Raw genomic sequence first — 25100 nt, forward strand, 5'->3', positions numbered from 1 at the left:
CACTAAAAAACTAAAAAAATTTAAGGTTTATTGAGAATTGTCCAATTTGTAGAGGTTTTTTAGATTTTCTCAGGCTAGGAACGAGATTTTTTGAAACGGACAAAAGTTCCTGACTCAGCTCCTCAAGGCATTTCCAGGGAGCATCATGAAGCCATAGTTCTGATTCAATAAATTTTTTACTCCCATTTACAAATAGCTATACAATTGAATGTCTGGTCGTCAGCGGTTTTAAGACTTAGGATAAATTTTTAATCATCCAGAGGTGTATTATATCTATATAAATTGAGTGCAGATCCCCGCTTTGGCCTCAGAAAAAAAATGTCCAAAATCGACCCACCCTAAATTGTTGTCATCCTTGTTTATATATATTTTAGTAAAAAATTTTGTTCAGAAAGGGAAATAGAAGTTTCACAATTAGGGATCAGATGCAACTAATCGAAATATATTCCTACTCATGATTTGTCTCTTTTCAACATTAGTGCCGTGTATTGTTCCAGTGTGAAAAACAAGTAGAAATACTTTTAAAACTCTTTTTTTTCTGTACGAAAATGGACTCAAATTTGGTCTGTCTTTTTGTACTCCATTGTAAGTAAACCTTTTGACCCTTTTTTTGTCTCACCATATCAATGTTGACATAAAATGTCGTTTGACCTCTTTTCTCCGAAAACTAAATATTTAGTTGACAAAAAGAAATGAAACACAGGTTGAAAAGATATATAGAACAGTGTAAAAACTGATCACAGAGATCCAGTAGACCGAGAATGTTTGCAAGTTTAAAAGTACAAAGATTCTAAAACATTGCTTATAAATTAACATTTTCTTTTTAAAATTTCTTTTCTATACATTCTAGTAAATATATCTTTTCTAAAACGATTGTAACAGTCGAGGTATATCCTTAATTAAATCATATTTACTATACAACAAGGATGACAACATCCATAAGAGTGAAGCACTGAAACGGTAGGACAAACGGACATTAACTCTTATATAGTGTCAGAACTGAATAATCAGTATAAAAATATATAAGAGTCGAAGCAAAATTGTAAACAAATTTGATGAAATACTGCTTGATACAGGATAATGTTTATGAACATACTTTCATTTTTAGGACTTGATTATAGAGTTGCTTTGCTTATAACATTATACTTTGTTGTCCCAGGAATCAATATACAAAAAATCAGATCAATCGGATGATTAAATCTCATAAAAATTTGTTGTCAAAAAAGAAAAAAAATCAACATGTTTAAAATGGACGTACGGACATTTTGGTAATGATTATAGAGTGGCTACGCTTTCTAAATCGTACCTAACTGCTAAAGGAATCACCAAAGTTTGAAATCGACAGGACAATTCTAAAATGCTTAAATTAACGAAAAAAGCTATCCGTTACGGACGGACGGATGGACCGACCATAATTATAGAAAAGCTTCGCTTTTAAAAATCGACCCTATATTACCCTTTCATTGAAAAAACTGTTCCTTTGCATATTTTCAATCTTGTTGTTTTATCATAATTAAGTTACTCAAAAATATGTCTAAAGAAAGCAGGGCAACTTTTTTTTAATCCACGCAGTATACAATACATACATCATTATGGGTAATCCCTATGGGCCGCCAAAAGAAAAAATGCGCCAAGTAGTTTTACCGGTCATATAAAAGGCGGAGGGCCCATGGAAATTCTTCAGTTGAGTAATAGCACACGTACTATAAACACAATATGAAGTTTTTGGTAAGAATAATTTAAACATTTAAATGTTTTTTTTTTGGGGGGGGGGTCATAATCAATTTAATTTAGTTTATTAACCTAAACGCATTCAAAATATTTTTTTAGCTATATAAAAGTTTCTTTAAGATTTAAAAGATTGTTTTGTAAACATAGAAATCACTTTTTTAAATGCTTTAATCTTATATATAAATTAATAATTATTTCTAAGCTTCATTTAGGTCCCAAAAAGGTATCTTTTTTTACCTATTTTGGGGGAGGAAATCTTGTACATGAACCAAGTGAAAAATTCAATAATCCATAAATTTTTGTAAAAACTAAACTTTAACCTAGATTGTATTTAAAGAAATAGCTAATTTTTCACAAATCTTTCCTTCTTACTGATTAATTGGCAAAAACAATGACATAAGAATAATATGATAAACTATAATACTTTGGACTTGGAGGTATTGTCAATGAAAACCTAAATATGACGTTACCCTTAGAAATTTCAAGCATTTTTTTCACTCCATATTTGTATGCTTGAAAATTTGAAATGGACATACGAACGTAATGACATCATAATCACCTGATACATATAGTAATTGCTTAAGGAATCTTATTTGATAAGACACTAGCTGTAAATAAATTTGGTATATATGCATAATTATGTTAAACAAAATTGTTCATTCTTTAGATTAAAATTATTGGTTGTAAAGTTGTACATGAGTTTGGAAGCAACCAATTAAAAGTCAATTAAAGTGCCCAAAGTTTTTAAACAATAGAGTAAATAACGTGGTTATAAAACCTTGGATACCAGTGTAATTTAAGTTCAAAGTCCCCCCCCCCTTCCTCCCCTAAATTGCAAGAATATCTTAAGTAAGTTTTTATTTATTTTATCTCAAAATCATGTTAATTTAAAATCAAGTTTCAATAAAGATTTTATTTTGATAACCAAATTCTTGATTTTAATAGGTATTTTTACCGTTAATTAGCATAATTTTAAGAATATTTTATTTGGAAATAAATTAATATATCCTTATACTAAAGTAACAGGATGTTTGTCTGTCTGTACCGAAGGATCTCGCTAACCGCTGAACCGATCGGGTTCTCCTTAACAGGGTAGATTCTCATATGACCTGGGAAGATTTTTAACTATTTTGGGGGAGGGTACTACCACCCTCCCAAAAGAAATGACAAAAAAATTGAAAATTTTCTTAAAATCTGGGAGACTTCAACGTAACATTAAGAGGTATCCGTAAAATAAAGAATTATCGTAAACTTTAACAAACAAAAACATTTAAAGTGCCACTAGAGGCCTCTAGGGGCGTAGCCGCTAGTAAATTCATAAATTAAGACATCTAAACCATGAATCTTTACTAACACGTAGTTAAGAATTTTATTATTGAAAAATAATATTATAATTCCTTAAATTTAATATTACAATATTCATCTAAATGAAAATTAAATAAAAATCATATATTCTAAATTAAGAATTTTTTCTTAACAATATATCATCTTTAAAAAGGATAAATAGATTTTAGAAAGCATTCGTTCTTAATTATTAATCCTATTTTTAAAAATTATAAGTTTTTGTCTGACGCTTAAGATTTCAATAACTACTGAACCAATTGAGCTCTGAATTTTAGGGAAGCTTTACAAAGGTCCCGTAAAAGTTTTAGGCTATTTTGTTTTAAGATATATGCCTTTTTCTGTCCTTCCCTACCGCTTCGAATACAGAGCGCAGCCGCTAGTATATTTGTATTTGACTACTAAAAAAGATTTCTATTAAATGTTTTAATAAAAATGTATAGCAAAATAATTAACAAATCTTCTATTTTAGATTCTCGCCGCAGCTTGTGTGGGATTGGCGCACGGCAAAGCCCAGGGATTCTTCGGTCTGCAGGCCAACTTTGACGGCTCCGTCACTCCTCTGGACGAACCCGTGGTGGCAGCCGCCAAGGCTCAACATTTATATGAGAAATTCGGCGGCTATGCCGCCACTTATCCCTACGGCTATGGATTAGGCTATGCTGGATATGCACCTTATTCTCATGTTTACGCCAGTCCAGTGAGTGTGGCCGCCCCTGTTTCATACAGTCCCGCCTATGTGACCGCTGCCCCAGCCCCAGTTGTTTCTCCCGCCTTTGCCGCCCACCAGGCCGCCATCGCTGCTAACCAGTTGGAAAGAGAGCAACTGTTTGTCCTGCAGGCCGCTGAACCTGCCCCTATCCCCCAGATAACAGCTGCCCCCGCTCCTGCCCCTGTAGCCGCCACATTCGAGGCTGCCCCTGTCGTTACAGTTGAGGCTGCCCCCGCTAGACCTACTGTGACCCGTGTGAAGGCTAACCCTGGATCTACCGTTTTCGAAACCCGAAAGGTCGTCCAGACTAACCCCACCTCCCAGGCCGCCTTCGACGAGGTGCTGGAGGCCAACCAGTTGGCCAGAGCTGAGCTGCTCGCCATTCAGGCCGGCGGTCTGTACGCCTCGGTGTACGGCAATGACCCCTACGCCGGTTTGGTGAGACACGCCAGCGGTGCTGTCACTCCTCCCGAGCCAGCTGCCAACATTGAGGCCAGGCGTAAGTTGTTCGAGGCCCAGAGAGCTTTGAGACGATAATTCCCCCCCACCCCTTCAATTTTGATAATCTATTTGAAACCTATGAAATTCAGCCAGAGGGAAAAGGAGAGAGAGAGAATCAAATAGTCAAATTGTCCAAGTGTGTGTTGTGTTTATTTATTAAAAAAAAAAAATTGTCGTGTGAGTTTTACATCAACTATAATCAAATATATTGAACAATAAAATATATTTTTGTTTTCTTTATTTCCAAAAGTTCTAAACCTTGATTTAGTTAGACTAAGCTAAGTTTACTAATTTTTAAACTGGTTTGGGCATATCATTTTGTCATGAGTACATTGAACGTAAGAGATAGTGTTATTCTCAAAGAGTAAGGGAGGGGATAATGAGCAATTCATTCAATTTAAGAGTTTTCACTGAAAGGCAATGAAAACCAGATTTATCCTGAAAGTTTGAACAAAATTGTTAAGTGATCATAGTAATCTAATTTAGAACAAAATCAGTTCTATGAAAAAAATCATTTACTTAAAAATCAGATTACCAGTACATCACAATGTAGTAAACAATATGCAATTAATCACTAGAAAAATTGTGCTTAGAACTTCGTCATCCCTTCTCATATTTCATTAAGTGCCACCTAATTTGAAGATAATACACTAGGGTTCTTAGATTATTTATTACATAAATATCACAGTAGAGTTTCTATACATGAAATGACATTTTCTTGGGAAAAAATATTTGTTCAAACCAGCCGCAATAATTTTATTAAATATAGATTTTTGGGAATAGTCCCTTTCATAACATTGCCTAATAAGGGGCGATTCGTCGTATTTTTGAAATGGCTTTTTATAGGTTATTTTAGGTTAGGTTAGGTTATATTTGGTTAGGTGATTTCCCCACAGGGTTAGGTAATTGGCCCTGCAGGGTTAGAGCCCCCGAGGGGGCTAGAAATAGGAGAAAAGCTACTGTGAAAAATACGAAAATATGGACTATACCCAAATTTTGCTAGAAATTGTGTTAATTTTGATTTTTGTCTGCTATTATCATAACAAATTCAGTGGCAAATGCGCGCCAGTACCCAAAGTCCCCAAAATCTTGCTAAATACTTCTCGAACACTTTAAGTTGATACCCAAAGTTTGAGACCCATTATAATTGAATATTCAATACATTTTCCCCTTCATTACTCCCTGATTAATCTTGAATTTAGACATGTTGTTAGAATCGACTGATCAATTAATTCACTACAGCTATAAAATGTACTCTTTGAAGAACAGCAACAATATTTTCATATGATTTTAAAACTTTACGCTAGAGCTTCTAGCAGAGGACCGGAGATGGGTTTTTGAAAGTTGAATGCCGCGTTTTTCAACATTTTTTACGATATGAATAACAAGCGCGGCATTCGCGAAATCTAAACAGAGTATACAAATATTTATTTAATTATTTCGCTTTTGTTAGTACAGCCTTTATAAAAGAAAACAAATTATCTTAAATCCATTTTTGCTCCATATTGATTAATATATGTTTTTAGAGCTATATTAGATATTATACAAATGGCTAAAATAATAATTTAAAATTTTGAATTCTTAAGTTGTATACTCTATTTAGATTTCGCGAATGCCGCGCTTGTTATTCATAGCGTAAAAAATGTCGAAAAAACGCGGCATTATCTTTTAAGAACCCATCTCAGGGGTATGAAAAATAGGCTAAGACCTATAGCCTTCTTCTATAGCTTCTCTGAAAAGTACAATTAATTCAGAAAAGAATATTGATGATCCTTCTAGAAGTTCTACAGTTTTAAAAATGTACATATTCCAAGTCATCTAAAGTTATAATATTTTGATGAGGAAATTAACATTTTTAAATAGGTCTCATCATTCAAAGTTTGAAATCGATGGGATAATTTTAACATGTCTATTTTAATAAATCTATCATTCAAAAAAATGTTGTCAAAGAGTCAAAAGCAACATGTTTTAAATAGATTCCGGACTTTTAGGTAACGATTATATAGTTGCTACGCTTTCTACCACGTACTTAGCCGTTGTTGGAATCATTATACAAATTTTGAAATCGATAGGACAATTCTGACATGCCTAAATTAACGAAAAGAGCTAACATATAACATATATGGATGGACGGATGGGCCGACCCTAATTACAGAAAAGCTTCGCTTTTACAAATACCAAGGATGACTTTGATTAAATGTTGAAAACAAAAAAATGTCAGTTGTGTTACTATTGAAATTAATTGGTAAATAACATAAACCATTACGTGGAAAAATAATTCTTTTTTATCACGCAAATCGTGCTCTATAAAGCTTAGGATACCACATACTTTATGTATGTATGTCTGTCTCTAATGTAACACTTGATTACTTCCATAGTTTTATTGTTGTTAATTATTTTATCCTCCCTACACATTAGTAATTCACATTAGTAATTTTTATCCCATTTTGAATTGACCCCAAATAGTAAAAAATCTGCTCAATAATCAAAGTTTTCTGCAATAATCAAAGCTACTTTACTATTCAGTTTGTCTGCCCGTCCACCCTACATCTTGTTACTTTTCTCTAAGGATGAAATATCTAAAATAGTTCATTTATAAAGATTTGTTGCCTATAACTGCTAAAATATTGATAATGTCTATATTGCTTCGATTAATGAAAGAATTTAATTCTTGTTTAAATGATTAAATGAGATTTGAATGTTATAAATATTCATCGAGGGAGATTTAAATGAAAGAAAAAGAGACATCGTTTTTTAAAAACTCAATAATTTAACTTTCATAAAAATGAATGCTTTTTACTGGATAGATTGTCCGTTTATCTATATATTTGTCTGCCAGTGAAAAGCTTAGATAAAAAACATAGAACTTGACTTTAAGTATATTAAACTTTTGTATAGTTTAATTCGGGTATCTTAAGGGATATGACAATAAACATGAACAAACTATTCTGTTTTGGTTAAAAGTTTGAACACTGCTAGTTTGGACCAACCAATTAAGATTTGTAAACGCACTCACATTTTAAACCAACGAATATGAGTATGTGTTTATAAAGCGCTATTACAGTTAACAGTCCAATTTGATTATTCTGTACGAAAAAAAGCAAAGCTAATAAATCACTTATATATTTCAGATGTTTTTCTTACTAAAGCTTACTTTTTGCAAAACAAAATAATTTAAACCACATGAGAATATGGGAGAACTTATTACCCCTCTTGGGGTGTTTCTTGATCTGACTGTTCGCTCGATGTAGCTGATGTACTTGGTGTACTGCTTTTCTCATCATAATAGCTGCTGCTTTCACTCGAGCTTGTAGCCTTGTATACACCCTTACTGTCCGGCTCCACATTAGCACCAAGAATATTTTCAGCCCACATGAAAAAGCCAACAACAAGACCTGTTGCTACCAGGTTGAACAGAAGGTCAATCAGCGAGGCTTTCATGACAACAGGATCAATGTCGTAGCCAAGCCGTCCTTCAGCATATGTGTCACATTTGGTAAGAGATTTAAGTCCATCAAACATTGAATGCAGAGCCCATAATATACGACAGGTAAGGTGACGGGTACTTTCAAATGAAAATAGAAACATGTCTCTGATAGTCAGCAGGATGCCAGTGATAGGACACCACAGGAAAGAAAAACAGTTGATTACATGAAGCAGGGCAAACCAGACGTCGACAACGGCCTGGCCAGCACTTTTGAACGAGTTCATCAGGTCTCTCCATCCTGCACGCAGACAATCCAGGTTAAACATAAAGTATGTATTCCAGAAGTTTTTGATGAAACCTGGAATATCTAGACTTATTCCTGGCAGTGATATTGAAGGCACAGATACAGTGGGCATATTCAATTCAAATCCAGGACTTGGGCTAGCGGCGCAGTAACAATCTTCGTCATTGAGTTCAACTTGGATGTTGGCATAAGCTTCAACTACATCTCCACCAACATCTATCTCGACCTGAAAATTTTAAAAATTATAATCTTTACAATTATAATTTGTTTACAGCTTAACTTGCAATAAACATCGACAGACATTTGTAATATTTATTTACCGTATCGTATTATAGACAATTTTCTGCGGATATAAAAATGAAAAATTGTAAGATTTAAATCAGTTTTGTTAGATACGAGGAGCCGAAGGCTCGTGCTATCAAAACTGTTATTAATTTTATGATTTTCATTTTATTATTCATGACATACATGATTTTTTAGTATGACTAAGAACCGGTTATACTCCTGTGGATATTAATCGGTTTCGAAGCCATACTGGAAAATAATAGTATAGAGAAGATATACTTTAGAAATCTAATATTTTTTTTCTCTTGAATGCATTAAAGAAATTTTAAAATCTAAGAATTTTTACTAAGTTTGAACAATACTTTTGGTCATATAATGGTTTATTTTTGTGGTGTGAATTTACTATAAAAACTATAATATTTATTATATTTAGATTTTTTACTTTGAATGCTAGTTGTTTATCGTATCGGATTATTTGCAGTTTTCCGCCGATAGTAAAATAAAAATAATAAATTTATGTTTTAATGATCCTCAGGTGTTGAAGGTCAGGGCCAATAAAACAGAGATTATCCATAATACGATACATGATTTTCCAATATGGCTTAAAACCGATTCTTACCAACGGATGTTAGTCGGATTTGATGCCATACTTCAAGAAAAAATCGTATGATACATTGAAATTACTTACCTTTGCAGTTGCTAAATGATCAGCGTCAGTGAACTCGGCAAACACAGAGTATATAATTGACGCAAGCACAAAAACTCCCAGAGTTCCGAGGCATACTTTCAAAAATGTTTTCCTAATTCTTTTGCCATCTTTACGGCGTTCATTATTAGTTTTAACATCCATTGTAAAATTTTGATATTTACTAACGACTTTTAATTTTCACTGATGATTTTCGTCGATTTATTTGTTTCAAATTGGAAGATTTAAAAAAAAATTATTTTACTAATTTTTTTTTTCAATATCTAAAGTGCCGTCGAATCTTTAAAAATTAGTTAAATATATCTAAGATGTGTGAATTATTCTATATTGTAACCAGGACGATTTTATTCAATATACGCAAATCTGCTTTAATGATAAAATTGAAAGATATTCCAAGCAGGAAGGCAGGAAACATTGGACGGTAAATTACACTGGTATACCTAATGTTTTATAATCATATAATCTTATTCGTTGGTTAGATAACTTTGTATACTTTTATTGAATTTTGAATGTAAAAAGCTAGTAGTGTCAAAACTTTTCAACCTAATGATGGTGTAACTTAATGTATCATCATTGGGTATGAATATAAATTTATCATCCAATGTCTAATCCCAAGTAAGATCTATAGATTCTAATGCGTTTTAAGTTGCAATTACACAAAGAGTTTAAAGACAAAAAAAACTAGGGTTGCAGACGGAACAACCGACCAATCACACTTCCTACACAAGGACTTGTAGAGTAGCTTCACCATTATAAATTATATCAAATAGTTTCAGTTGTAAAGTTTTATTGTCGAGTTTTCAAAATAAACAAGAATGACAATCCTACATAGCAGTTGTAAGATTAATAAGACTAATGTAAGTTGTTAGCCCATTAAGATCTCGTAAATGGCTCGGAGGAATGCTCGATAATTTTCAGCTTATAAGATAAGCGAATGTGCAATAAATAAAGAGAGTGAACAATGGGCTGTTTATTACACTAGTCTTATATTAACGTTTTCTTATTAATTGTCTAAACAATTTTGGGGACTTTTATTTAATTTTGATTGGTTGGTTTATCAAGTTGAGTGTTCAAACATTTCAACGATTAATTGTAATCTACATTCGGGATAATTTTCTTTATAATCATTGTGGATGTAAATTGATTTATCGGCCATTGTCCTATCCCTTTAGATTCCTACTAATAAAGTCTTGTGGCGTAACACTACATATTATCTACTTTGGTTAAAAGCTATGGAGTTGAAATAAAAACGATAATTATAGAAAGGCTACGCGTTCCAAAAAATAGCCTAAAAATGACTTGTGTACTTTGTGTACTGCACTTTCAGTCGCTTTCCTAAAAAAGACAGAACATAATTGGATGAAAATTAACAAAATATCCATCACCACTTTTTTCCTTAAACTAGATATTACACTTTTACACAAGAACGAAAAGATACAAAATACAAAAAAAGTGGCAGATTGAAAAGAAAAAGGACGTAAGTAAATATGGATGAAAATAGGCATGGACTATAACTGCGGGGTTACCAGTACCCAATATAACCTAACCGAACTATACCCACATTAATAATGAAACAACTGAATATCTACACCTCCCTTATTTTCAATTTATTATAAAACATCTGGGGGAGGGTTTAGGAGGATAATAAGGTACATTGGGGGAAAAGACCATTGATACTCAAAATGAAACGTTTATATCTGTATTATATCAATCTAAATATAATAATGCGGGAAGAAAAATATTATTGAGGATGCAACGCACCAAATTTTATATGTATATTGCAATTTCCATTAAATCTGCCTAGCTGGATCTTTAAATCATATTAGTGGTGAACCAGATCGGGGTGCTCCAAATTTCAGCCAATCACAGCGCGGCATTTTAAAAATTCTGCGCTGTGATTTGCTGAAATTCTGCGCACCCCGATCTAAATCACCATTAAAATGATTTAAAGATCCAGCTCTGGTAAATGTTTTTAAAATCTATGTCAAAACTGTCTAAAGGTGTCTAGTAACTTCTGCATGGTTTGTTTGTCCAAAGACATTAGCATTACGAATTATCACGAAAGAACAAACTGTACTTTTGCATCACTCTCACGATTAAATAGGGGATCTTAGAGGACAAGGTAATGAAAAAAAAAGTTATTACTGGTTGAAAATTTTAGACACTAATATTTTTGAACTAACCCATTAAAATTAAAGTCCCCACTGTTTTTGAGCCAACGAAAAGGATAAATTCATTTTAAACTGGTGAATCTTACACACGCATGTCACCTCCACCCCCCCCCCCTAAATTTAATTTTGCAAATGTTAGATATGACTATTAGAGGAAGTGATTGTAGACTCTGTCTAACATAACTTAATTAACATCTAAGAATTTTCATGGAGGAAAAAGATAAAGAGATAATTATAAAACAGATAAATGAACAGGGTGTCTGTCTGTCTTTGGCTTTAGTTCTCGCTAACTACATTTAGTAAAGCATTTTAGAGTTTCTGGATTTAAAAAAAAAAATTTTTTTTGGGGGGGGGTAGGTACATATATCCTTCAAAAATGAATCACTGTAAAGTTATGCCCTCTCCCCAAAGTTTTCAATTTGATTTTTCTTTTTGTAACTAAACCTTAAGGTGGTGTCTCTTTTCCCTTCCAAACCCATAACACTTTTTCAAATTCTTTTTATTGACCCTTTAAGGGCCTAACTATCATCTTATAACAAAACAAATAAGTAAACTTTTGTTATATGGAACGTCTTTTAGAATCAAAAGGAAATCAAGTTATCTCTTTATCTATTTCGTCTTTGAAATTTTCTATAGACTAGCAAAATTCCTCATTTTTCACAGATTTTTAGTAGAAAAGCTACACTGTAGTTTACTACAAAAATGTGGAAAGAATCAAATTACATTAAATTCTTTACTTGGGGTTGGGGGGGGGGGGGGGTATAAATGTTTAAGTATAACTCAGACAACCTGGCCAAAGAGGTGGAGACCTTTATTCATCTTCTAGCAAATTGCTTTTTGCTCTTTCGTAGTGACTTGGCAGTGTTTATATTTCCGACAATGTTAGCTAATATTCAAAGACCCATTTCAAAGTCGGTGCAGGGTCTTAACCCGTGGATAGAGTTACATAGAGCTCGTGTTTCTCTTTTACTTTAAGGGGGGGAGAAAGATCAATTTAAATCAATGCTCATAATCTTTCGGAAGGCAAATATCTTTTCCTTCCAAAAAACCTAATCCTAAATCTCAGATATCAATAAAAAGTTATCCAGTATGGTTTCGAAACCGTTTAATATCCTTTGGATTGGAACCGGTTCTAAGCCATACTGAAAACTCATGTTTAAAATCATATTACAGATAATTTTCCGCGAACAATAAAATAAATATCATAAAATTAATAACAGTTTTATTAGACCAGGCCTTCACCAAATACAACTGGTATTTTTAATTTCTTTTAATATCCGTGGAAAACTATCTATAATACGATGCGATGAATAACTATTATAAAATTATCGAAAATGGAACTTTACCTTAAATAAAATTAGCTTAGTTAGACCTTTTTTATTCTTGTTCAATATAAACTATAATTACTATTCTTAAAACCTGAAAAAATTCTCTAATCTTTTTAAATCAAACAGTGTATAGTAAAATATCTAAATTTTAGGTCAACAATGCAAAAAATTTACAAATTATTTGTAAAAATGTTGATATTTTTACACTAACAAAAAGGAAGATCTAATTGAAATTTAGGCTTTTTGAAGCTTGCCTTTTTAAAATGATTGAATTAAGTTTGCTGTACACTTACACTACGTTAGTTTTAATTTTACCACAGAGGTATTAGGTTCTATAGATTTTGCTTCTGCGAGATATCGTAACACGATGCCACCTAAAAAACGGCAGAGTGTAATTAAAGACGACAGTTTTGATTGTAATGTAGATTTCTCAGTGAACGATTGTAAGAGAATAGCTGTAAAAAACTGGAGCGGAGTTGCCGATGCCTTGCACGAGAATTTTAATGGCGACCCAGTTGTGATATGTGGGTTAAAGCTGTCGGCTGATAATCACACTATTATGGATTCTGCAACAATTTTGGATGGCAGCATTTTTAGAAATGAGGCGAAAACTTTTAGCTCGGCCAAATTGTGGCCATTTGGCGATGGTTTAACGCTGAAAATCGGGAAAATAGAATGTTCAAAATTCGTATTCAAATATGGTTTAACTTCTGAACTATTAGACCACAGCCTCATTGACTACTCCTTAGTTAGACAGAACGGCAGCACTGTAAGCCTCGAGGATCTAAATACAATGGGTTTCACAGGATTCTGTAGTCGAGTTTTTATTCAACCTGTCTCGGTCAGCAAAGCCAAGTTAACAGTTCTGTTGTTTCCCCTACCTGCTGAGCAGCTAACTAGCGATCACCCGCTGGCTAAAGATCCTGGGTTTCCAGGGATTGCGATACACAGGCAAGAAATAGACCTGGGTTTAAAGGCTGCGGCGATTTTTGATAAACGAATGGGCAGCCCGATAGTGCCCGCTATCCTGCCAGGGAGCCCGCTTAAAACCGGTCAATCCATAACAAAGGGTGCAGACATTCTCGCGAAATTGTCGGCAGTGCTGAGATGTGTGACAGTGCCAGAGTGAAAATCCAATCACAGCGGTCTGGCCGAACGCTGGGAGGCAATAACCACTGGCGGCAAGGCTAGCTTGAAACTGAAACAACCTGACTTATTGTGGCCGGAAGCTGCAGCCGCTTACGCACAGTCAGGTAAAGTCCTTATTGTTTTTAGTAAACTCGTGATTTGAGCAGAAGTAACATTTTGTTTTTAATTAATCGAACGGAGATAAGAGAAAATTCTGCTTGTATTAGTATTTAATATAAACACAATTTGATAATATTTAGTACACATTATACTTAAACTTTCTCAAGATTTTAATATTAAATTTATATAAACTACAAACTATCCTAATATTGGTTTGATATTGTATTTTTTTATACACACTTATATTTTGGGTGCGGAGTACATTTAATATTATATAAAGTTTATTTCTATAATATTATCTAATTGAGATTTAAATGTTTTATTCGCTTTTATTACAGTAGTTGATAGAATAGATGTTACCCTAAATTGAGGGTAAAACAAATATATATTGAGTAAAGGAAACAATTTTTAAACAAGATCGAATGCATCCTTAAGTCGCGAAGATTTTACAGTGACGGACTGATGGGGAAAGTTACAAATTAGACATAATCTAATTAGAGAAATTTTTACCTCACAAAATTCTATAAATGGTTTGGTTGTGTTATCTAAAATTATTTTGATCCCGAAGGGGTAGGGGGAGAGGGGTGAAAGTGACAAATGATACATACATAGATACATACAGCTGTGCCTTTATTTTAAACAAGGGTCGGGAATTCGCACCGGGACTTTATTATATAAATTAGTTTGTTTATATAAAATTTTATCGTATGGGAGTAGCGGTGAGGGGGGGGGGGAGGAAGCTAGTAAGAAATAAAATATACATATAGTTATACATTTATTGTACTATAGACCGGGAAATCTCATTTCTCTGAGCATTTTTATAGTAAGGGTTAGAACAATATATTATTTCGAATTTTAGAGTTTCCTTTGCTGCTATGAATTGTGAGAAAACAATGAACTGATTGTTTTTCTTTTACTTGTTCTGAAACTGTAACGAAGTCGGTTACATTTATTTTAAAACTTACAGATGAATAATATAACATTTTAAATAATAGAGGTTTATTTTTGCTGTTATGATTTTTTTTTAAAGAAATCAATAAACTGATTGTTCTCTTTTTATTAATTGTATAGAAACTGTAACAGAGTTGATTACATTTATTTTAAACTTGATTTGTATGTTTTCATTAGTTTGTGACAAGTGTCGACTTGAACACCTTAATTATTGATTAACCACGAAAATACTAATTAGTGGATTTAAAAGATTTAAAGATTAAAAGATTTAAAAAAAAAAAAAATGATATCTGTAATGTGCATTTATAAGAATATGCACAAACATCATTATTTGATTTATTGCTGGGTTTAAATTAAAATGTTTAATTTCACATTATAATCCAAATTTAAGAATAAATCTCATTATTTTATTACAGATAAGTTCAGTACAAAAGGGAAGAATTTACCTAAGAAATGCATCAAGGAGAAAAAATACGGACCGAAAGGATTGTACAATCTTAATTCGTTAGAGCATTTGAATATACCTGCAAAGTTAAAATGCATACTAATTGATCATGCAAACCATTCACTAGCCGTTAGAACTTGAAATACATACAAATCAAGTCTTAAAATGTTGTCAAAATGCTCAGATGAGCTAATGTTTTCTTATGATTTCCCTCTGAAAGAGTAAACAATTCTAACTTTTATTGCTTGGTGCCTAGAAAAAAGAAACACCGCTAGTACAATAAAGTCATATTTTTCAGGGTTAAGGCAAGCTCATATTGCATTAGGCCTTAAGGGTCTAAACCTTAATACTGACTTAGTGCATCAAGTGCTAACTGGGAGTGCAAATATTGCTATAAGTTCAAAGTCTAATAAAAAAGAGTCCCATGCACGTTAAATATTCTGAAACTACTTAAAGCCGAAATCAAAGCCTCTAGTTTATCTAACAGCATGCAAATATTGGTTTGGTCGGTTTGTTGTTTAGCTTTCTTTGGAGCCTTTCGCATGGCTGAACTGTTAAGCAAACGAACATCATGTTACAACCCAGATTTTACTTTGCTAAAAAAGGATGTTAAACTTCTAAACACTATTGGGACAGATAGAAAATGTTTGCAGTTTAAAATAAAGAATTCCAAAACAAATAAATTGGTAAACCAGAAATTGTCGATGTTTATGCAACAAATACATCAGTGTGTCCAATTAAAGCTTACATAAAACTTCAAGTTATCACTATAAACTCCCCACCTGATGCTCCAATGTTTTGTGGGAAAGATGGGAAGCCTTTAGTTTTAAGTCAGCTGAATAAACTTCTAAATAAGCTTGTTGGAAAACAAATTCAAGGTGGAAAGTTGACAGGACACAGCTTTAGAGCTGGGTTAATCTCAATGTTTGCGAAATTAGGGCATAACTCTCAAGAGCTTAAACAGATTGGGCGTTGGTCATCCAGGGCCTATGAGAGTATATTAAATTAGGCAGAACAAATAGACAGCAAATGGCCGTAGCTTGCAGCATAATTGATGCTAAACTGTAATTTTTATGTATTTTATATATATTTCAATATGTCTAAATTGTTATTCTTACTTCAACAAGTTACTGTAATTGTAGCATATTCATAAAAAAGACGCGCACCAACTATAATTGTAATTGTAACAAAATGCCCATGTGGATTGTGTGCTTTTTATTATCTTATTGAATCCTAACAATAATTTTGTACATATTGTTTTATGAATTGACAAATGAAATTTGATAAATACAATTTATTTCAGACGCTAATTCTGAATCCCATGACGATGTACAGCTGTCTGAAGATCAGAGCATCAACACTTTGAGGAGAAATGCGTGTTTAGACTTCGATATTGAAGGTAAAATGCGTTGGTTGTAAAAAGGGGGGGGGGGAAGCGAAAAGCAAAATGTTGGATTTTAGATTTATCTGTGCTACAGTATGGACAGCACGAATTGAATAATAGTTCACAAATGTGATTTAAAGTAATTGTAAAGTATTCTTTTAGATTTCTGCTCTTATAAAATATTAAATTATTGGTCAATTTTTAGAGTACTATATAATTATTCATTTGAATTTGATGGTTATAATTATGGTGGTGCTTAGTGAAGTTTGTTAAGATTTATTTCTTATGTTAAAATATATTTATTTGTAGATAATGCGGACAGCTCTGCCAATAAAAGTGGAAATGAATGCCACAGTGCTGTTTCTTCAAATGGTAATTATTTTAATTAGCTTAAGTTCGTTTGAATTACCCTAGTAAATTCACATTTGACATAGTTTATTTTGCAAACCATTTATTTTGTTAATTGCAGAAACTAGTATGACTATTATTTATGACTAGTATTTGTGTGTTATTCTTATAACAATACAGAAGGAAGGATTTGTCAGAACACGATGACTGGTGTTGGTTGTACCGATGGCAAGAAAACTTTTGCTCATGTCTGTAACGTGTGGTTATCTGATAAAAAAGATTATTGCTTCAAAAAGCACCCAAGGAAAGATCATGTCTGAAATAGTCTTTGGGACTTAAAAAATTATGGAGAACATATTTGTTATAATATTAAATGTGTTTAATTTGTTTTTTTTTTCTTAAATAAACTGTTTTATTATAGTTTATGGTAAATTTTTTGTTTAGGGCCGAGCTACTCTATAAATCGTTAAAGTCTAGTTAGCTTAAATATTTTGGAATATCTAAATTTAATATTTAATAAATTGTTTATTGTAGTTTGTTGTACATCTGTTGGACAAAGCTGCTCTATAAACCATTAAAGTTTAGTTAGTCGAAATATATTTGGAATGCTTAAATGTAATTGCTATTACTGGCTAGCTTATATTTTACTTAAGTTTGGAGAATTTCTGATTTATTTAGCATATCTAGCTTAATTAAGATAATTAGAATGTTAGTGTTAGTGGTTTTCAGCTGTTGTTGGGGTGTAACAAATTGTAAAAGCGACAACCTTGTTTTGTCCTCCAAATATTATTTTGGATTTATTTAACTTGATGGTTATACTTTATAATGATAGTTTTCATTCCTTAAACTTAGTTTTTAGTATAGTTTTCACAATTTTAAGTTATCCTCTTTCAAATCCGGAGCCGCTTGATTGTAGAGGCGCAGACCAAGAAGTGAGAAACATTCGACAATTTATTACATTAGTCAATAAAGTTATGAATAAGGTTTCTTATTTGTTGACAACTGTGTGAACTTTCGGTGAATTTAGTTTGGTTGGTTCATTAAGTTAAGAGTCCAATTAATTTTATTCTACAGATTTTTATGTGTGATATGGTGTAAAATCATAGGGCATATATATCAATTTATTCGCCATTGTCTTATCCCTGTAGATCTCACTAAATTTAATACAAATATATTCAGAATGTTAGGTTGCTAAGGTAGCAAAGCTTTGCTGGTCTACTAAATCTTAACTAATATTAAAAGTTAATGATAAATATTTAAGTCTTAGTTTATGTCTTGGCTTATTAATGCAGATTTTACTTTTCAATATGCATATTATTAGTAAAGGCTATTTATAATAATTTTAAATTTAGAGCTAGGTCAACATTGTTTATATTCGTATGTACATTGAAAATATTTGACAAAAATGTGAATTTCCAATTGTATTCTCGGCTAAATTTTCAAAATGATTGGGTTTTTTTTACTATATATTTTCTTTTAATATTGTGTGATAGATTAGAAATTATGAACATGTCTTTTGTTTCAGGGTTTTCTGCTTACACTTTGCTAGTAAGAGATTCATGGGAAGCTTTCTTCTTGGAACAATTATCTAAAGATACACCAGAACTCCCTGAAGCAAAGAAGTTTAAGGCTAAACATGATTTGCCATTATTGCAAGATTATTCTAAGCCAGCACCCGATTGGTTCTGGGAGAAGTTTCCAAGCAATTTGAAAGATGGGAAAAGTTCATTAATTAATGCTGATGTCCTTTATGATTTAGCTATAGAGTGTGGTTATAAAGACCATGAAAATTTGGAGAAGATTTTGCGGTTGGTTGAAGAATGGTGCTGTTATTGGTTGTAAAAGTCCTTTTAGGGACCCGGTGTCGGCCAGTAATGCTAAAAGTGCTATTACAGAAGGACAAAAAGTTACCGACAGTATTTGTGTATTAAAAAAGGATTTGTGTATGGTCCAGTAGATCAACAACTTGTTCCAAATAATGCTAAGTTTTCTGGTCTCATGACAAGACCTAAGCCTAATGGTGCAGTCAGGATTATTCTAAACCTTAGTGCTCCATCTGGTAGCTCTGTTAATGATGGCATTGATAATGATGAATATCCAGCGTTTATGTCTTCTACTACAGATTGGCTGAGAGTTTTAAATAAAGTCGGCTTAAGATGTTATATCAGCAAAACAGATTTTTCTGATGCTTATAAACATATATCTGTAGCTAAGGAAGATACAGATCTACAGTGGTTTCGATGGTTAGGGAAAGCATTCAAAGAACTATGTCTAATTTTTGGAGCTGTTAGCAGTGCTGGTATATTTGATGCTGTAGCCAAGATCATCCTCTTTATTGTCATTAAAAAGGCTAAGTTCTTTCCTGACCAATGTATTCAGCATCTAGATGACATTTGTGCTGCTGCTTCTGAAAATTCAAATCTGCTTCACAAGTTTGATGACAAATATTTTGAGATTGCTGCCTTGCTTGGTGTGAAGTTAGCTCCCAGAGATGATCCAACTAAGTCTTTTGGACCATGTACCAAGGGATTTGTACTTGGAGTAGAATATGATACAGTAGCCTGGACATGGGGTCTTTCAGCTGAGAAATTGGTCAGGTTGCAGAAATGTCTTTTAGATGCTATTGATTCTGAGTTTGTCTTGCAGAGAGACATGTGGTCGATAGCAGGTAAAATAATTAATGTGAAACCCTTGATACCTGGTGGAAAGTTTCATGTAGACCATATCATTAGAGCAATGGGACACTCAACAGTTGGTACTGATAAAGTTTACATAACACTATGCTTGAGGAAACAGTTATGTTTTTGGTATCATATTTTGCCAGTCTGCTCTGGTAGAGTAGCAATTCCGGATCCTGATAGATGTCTTCCTCCTTGGACATTTAATGTTTATACTGATGCGGCTGGTGGTTCATCTCAAAACAACTGGCATGGGGTTGGTGCTGTAACTAGTTTTTGGTGGTCTTATATTCCTTGGTCTAAAGCTATAAACCTGGGAAGAGATGCTGGCAATGGCAGACGTCTGAATAGGGTAATGTCAGCTTTGGAACTTGTAGGACCATTGTTGGTTGTGGCAGCTGGCTATAGATGGTGCAGAAACATTTGTGTTAGTGTGTGGGTTGACTACAGTGCTTCTGTGTGTATCTTTAACAAAGGATATAGTTCATCATGTAGGTTGTCTTCTACCATTGTCAAAGCAATATCTACAGTGGCTGCTGGTATAAATTGTAGAATAGAGATTCAGAAGATAACTAGATGTTCAAATGAGTATGCAGTGATGGCAGATTTCTTATCCAAAGGCCAATTTCTTAAATTTTATGAATTGGCTAAAGCTCAAAAGGCAAATATTCCAGTAGACATGGCTATAGTTCCTAAAGCTGTTAAAGTTTGGCTGTCTAACCCATGCGAGGATGACTTACTTGGTCACAAGATATTGCTGGAGTTGGCTGATCACACTGATGTTCTCAGCTACAACTGCTAGGAAAGTAGGGATAATTTGGACTCGGCTTCGCCATATTGGGGTTGTTTTCATGTTTCAATCATTTTAAACCTCTTAATTTTAATGTCTTAAAAAATAAATTAAAGTTTATAAGACAATTCAATATTCTGAAATTAAAGATTTCAGGTTTGGTTTGGCAGAATTTTAAATCTGTTTAAATTTTGCCAAATATTTATTTTGAAATTTATTTTTGCAACCCTTGTTCTATAGTCTTTATTCTATGTTGGGTAGAGACATAGACTTCCTTTTATCCTACTAGATTATTTAGGTTGGAGACCTGAGAAGTTTTATGATAAAGTTTTTATATTTGTCATTAATTGTAAATAAATGTAATTTTAAAATATTTTGTTTCTTTCTTTTAGTTTTAGTAAGTAGGTAATTAATTTTGATTCAAAGTCTTTTTTTTTTCAAGCCGTAGCAGCCTACCAAAATATTGGAAAAATCTACTATTTCATCTGTCAAAATTTGCAGTTAATTATTATTGTACGGTAGCAAACACAGCAAGAAGACTAAAAATTTTACATTAGCAACTCAGGTATTTTTCAGCTGCAATCCAAGCTTCAGTGTCTACACATAGAAAAGCTTTACATAGCAGCTGTGATGGTATTAGGCAATTCAATTTATAAATTATTGTCTTGTGCTTTTATCGCAATCCTCCTCATTTTTGTAGAAAGCTCCCACAGATGCAAGGGGCGAAGTTTCTAGATACTGTATGACATAGAATAAATCTGAATTTATCACAATTCTGACCTGCAAAAATTCTGACCTGGAAATATTATTAATGATTTTACTATTGCGAAACAACTTGTCAATCGACTGGACAATTTAGGGATAATAAATTATCCATGCATACAGAGAGGGGGGACAATGGGCTGTTTATTACACTAGTCTCCAAAGTTTTATAATAAAGTTTTTCTAATCGTTTGGTTAACAATTTTGGCAGCTTTAATTAATTTTGATTTGTTGGTTCATTAATTTAAGTGTTCAAACATTTCAACCACTAATCTTACGCTGCAGAATGGTAATTTTGTGTATCATTATTGGGGATGAATATTAATTTATCGGCCATTGTCTTATCCCTTTATATCCCTGTAATTTATCACTGCAGACACAAGGCGTACAAAGAGATATTCCTTGGGGGTGTGCAGGGTGAGAAGGGGAGGGGGTAAAATTACCCAATGCTTACATGAAAAAGGTTAAAACAATAAAATGAAATAATAATTTGTGCTTGCTATTCAAGTTTTGCAATGAATAGTGGATTTGTTTATTAAAATACGGTTTTTAAATTAAAAAAAGGTCATAACTCCCCTAAAGCTTTAAAAAGCAAGGCTTTTCTATATTTAGGGTCGGTCCATCTGTACATTCGTCCGTAAAAGAAATATATTATCGTTTATTTTAGTCGTGTAAAAATCTTCCTATCGATTTCAAACTTTCATTTTACAAAGCGTAGCAACTATAAAATCATCAGTGTATATAAAATTAAATTTTGAAACTTTTTGTCAATGATTTTGAATTCAATATTATTATCCACTTAAGTTTATTTAAATTATTGATTCTTCGAACGATTAGGCACAATGTTATAAGTTAAACAGCATCTCTATAATAAAGTCTTAAAATGTAAGTATGTCCATACTTAAGTACATCCTGTGTATTGTAGTAATATTGCAAGCGCGACAGATTTATACAGATTTTAAAAAAATATTACAATTTAAAAGTGCTGCCACTCTTTATTTGTTAATGTCTGTTTGCTTTAATGATTAATGTCATCCTTGTTTTCTGATGCAATTTTTAGGTCATAAAAAAGAAAAATGGTTTGTGCGCTAATCTTTAGTTTTTTACAGGGATTTGATAGATAGGACATTTGACGATAAGATAATGTACATCCCTATGATGAAAAACCACTTCCATTGATTTGAATTATAGGTTGATAAGTTTGGACACTGCTAATTTGAACCACTTAATCAAGAGTTCATAATAGTTATTTCTTGCATGAACAGCTTTCCGCGGATATAAAAAGTAAGCTTTTTTAGCCCCTAAATGCCGAAGGCACGGGCTAAAAAAATTATTTAATCTTATGATTTTATATTCGTAGAAAACTGGTTATAATACTATGCTAGACATAATATTTTCGTATGGATGAGAACCGGTTCTAATCCAACGAATATTAATCAGATTCGAATGAATACGACAATAATAATCATCAAATTCCAAGAATGAGAGAAAGCCATTTATAAAACTTTGGGTACCATATACTTTAGAGGCCAATGTCTGTCTCCTACCTCCCTCAGTTTTTCAATTGTTAAATATTTAGTTCTTGTCTATGATATTTCTTGAATTTTTTTTAAATCTCACAAAAACTTCAAACAAAATTTTTTCGTTTTTTATCAAAAAATTCTTACATGTACGGAATAAGAACACTTATATCCAAAGAAAGCGTTTCTTTGAATTTTAAATGAGTTACATTTATAATAATTCAACTTTAATTGATAATAATAATACAATAGATTCTTTTTTGTCAAATTATGAAAATCAAAATTACTCCTTTTTGTAGGTAGTTTTAAAGTCTTACCGCCCAAAAAATTAAGATAACCAATGCCAGAACCAGTTTTTGGGGATTATTTCTATTGGAACAGAAAATTATTTAAAAGGAAGACAAACAAACCCTTATAATAAAAGTTGTGCCTCTTTAAAGCATTAACTACCGACAGGAAGACAGACTCAATCACCTATAGAGTAGATTCGCTACCATAACGACATAGTAATATAGTATGTCCTATATACTATAACTACTAAGTATACTTACATAAAAAGGAGAAAATTTTCATTGTATAAGATCACAAATATTTTTCTTAAGGTGGGATTTAAATTCTAAAAAACATTTAAAAGAATTCAATTCTTTAAAAAGTTAATATTCAAGATGTCCATTTATAATACAAAGTAGAATGATGTCTGTCTGTCTGACCATCTGTCTGTCTGTCCGTCCGTCTGTCCCTTAAGATTTCGGTAACCACTGAACCGATCGGATTCTACTCTTCAGGGAATATACCTACTGGTCCTGTGGTGGTTTTAGGCTATTTTTTTGAGGGGTGGGACACCCCAACCCCCCCAAAAACAAAAAAGTTCCCCCCCTTTTATTTTTTTTATTTTTGAAGATTTCCTTGGTCCTTTTTTTTATTTTTTTTTGAAAATTTCCTTGGTTCTTTTTTTTATATTTTTTTTGCTGAAGATTTTATTCATCCTTTTACGAATTTCGCCTTAATTTTTTTTGGATCCCCTCTTGGGGCAAAGCCCCTAGAGGCTAGGGGCGAAACCGCTAGTATTAAAATATACTAGCAGCTGAACCCCTAAAACCTAGGAGCTTTGTATTTGAAAATTGGAGTGAATTTCTCTTGGTGGGGGGGGGGGGGGGTAGTAGTACTTTTACCCAAAATAGTTATAAACCTTCCAGGACAAATGAGAAGCTACCCTGTAAAGAAGAACCATATCAGTTCAGTGGTTAACGAGATCCTTCGGTACAAACAGACAAACAGACAGACAGACAGACAAACAGACAAACAGACAAACAGACAAACAGACAGGATTATCAGATTGTTTTATTGAATGAATGTCCGATTTTATTTATCTACAAAGCAATGTCAAACATTTTTCTTATCAATATTTGTTGTTAGATTTTTGTAGCGCAACTACTTTATAAATAGTTTATCTTCTGTCGATTGTTCCGTATGTCTGCCATAAATGCAAGGACTTTTTAAGAAATTGGAGAAAGGGGTAATACTCTCCTTTAATTATTCATAGGGTTCCCTTGACCCTTCTTAATAAAATGCGGAAGGGGCTAATCATTTACAGGCGATTAATTGTATTTCATATGCGTTATATGGGTTTGCAGCACCCCCCCCCCCACAAAAAAGGTCTTTTATATTACTAGCCAATCTATGGATCCTGTATTTAAAGGGTTAAGAGAGGGCATAATATTAGCCTAAAACCATCCCGGGACCTATCAGAAGATTCCCTAAAAGGGAGAACTCAATCAGTTTTGGAGTTGTCGAAATCTTAAGCTTAAAAAAACCTTACTACTTTAGCTATATAATAGTATACTTTTTTTTATTTAAAAAGATTGTTATTGTAGTTATTACTGCGTAACTTATGGATATACTTTTCCTTGTAATTTATTTCCCTAAACAAAATATTTTTGTTCCAATGCAATGGTTTTAAAATATTATAGAAAGTTTAGAAAGCTATTTTAGATAGCATATTGTCTTTTTTAGAAACGTAGCATCTATGTAACTTATACATATAAGTACGTTCTCCTGCAAGACACTTATTTTATTTTTTGTTTAATTTTATAAATATATCAAGCATTTATATGTTGAGTGATTTTTTTTAGAATACTTCCGGATAATTTTATTTCCGTCCATAATAAAAACACCATTAGGAGGTAAATTTTTGGTACCCAAAGTGTTATAATCACGTAATTTTATTCGTTGGCTTCGAAAATTTGAGTACAAAACTTTCAATTCTCCATTGTCAATGTTTAACCCCTTCAGATTCGTGTAAATCTGAAACTGTTGTTTTTTTTGCCGTCTCAATGTTGTTAGCTGGCTTTACTTTGCAGAAATGTTCCTTGTTTTGGGTCAAGATAAAAGATAACTTAGTCTCAACAATAAAATTTCTTAAGTCCTTTTTTCCATTAAAGTTTCTTTTTTGATAACTAGTCTTTAGG

General features: G+C 32.7%; 3 protein-coding genes across 3 annotated transcripts in view; 1 reads left to right on the plus strand and 2 right to left on the minus strand.

Moving 5' to 3' along the window:
- LOC145326043 (ubiquitin carboxyl-terminal hydrolase 8-like) overlaps window positions 1-25100 on the minus strand; it is a 236124-nt gene that overhangs the window by 164637 nt on the left and 46387 nt on the right. The gene's annotated exons all lie outside the window — the stretch shown is intronic.
- On the plus strand, window positions 1569-4506 carry LOC145326053 (uncharacterized). The gene is made up of 2 exons (XM_080169150.1): window positions 1569-1728; window positions 3545-4506. The coding sequence occupies exons 1-2, from the start codon at window positions 1717-1719 to the stop codon at window positions 4319-4321; spliced, it is 789 nt and encodes a 262-aa protein (XP_080025276.1). The 5' UTR covers window positions 1569-1716; the 3' UTR covers window positions 4322-4506.
- On the minus strand, window positions 7393-9224 carry LOC145326050 (uncharacterized). The gene is made up of 2 exons (XM_080169146.1): window positions 8990-9224; window positions 7393-8242 (listed from the first exon to the last, which is right to left on the minus strand). Exons 1-2 carry the CDS (start codon window positions 9149-9151, stop codon window positions 7490-7492), a joined length of 915 nt encoding a protein of 304 aa, XP_080025272.1. The 5' UTR covers window positions 9152-9224; the 3' UTR covers window positions 7393-7489.

This window comes from Acartia tonsa, chromosome 8 (assembly GCF_053477335.1).
Source record: "Acartia tonsa isolate MP-2025a chromosome 8, ASM5347733v1, whole genome shotgun sequence".
NCBI classification, from domain to species: Eukaryota; Metazoa; Arthropoda; class Copepoda; order Calanoida; family Acartiidae; genus Acartia; species Acartia tonsa.

Coding starts and splice junctions, on each gene's coding strand:
- LOC145326050 (XM_080169146.1), bottom strand. CDS start 9,151: ATGGATGTTAAAACTAATAATGAACGCCGTAAAGATGGCAAAAGAATT. Junction 8,243..8,989: donor ATCATTTAGCAACTGCAAAG/GTAAGTAATTTC, acceptor TAAAATTTTCAG/GTCGAGATAGATGTTGGTGG.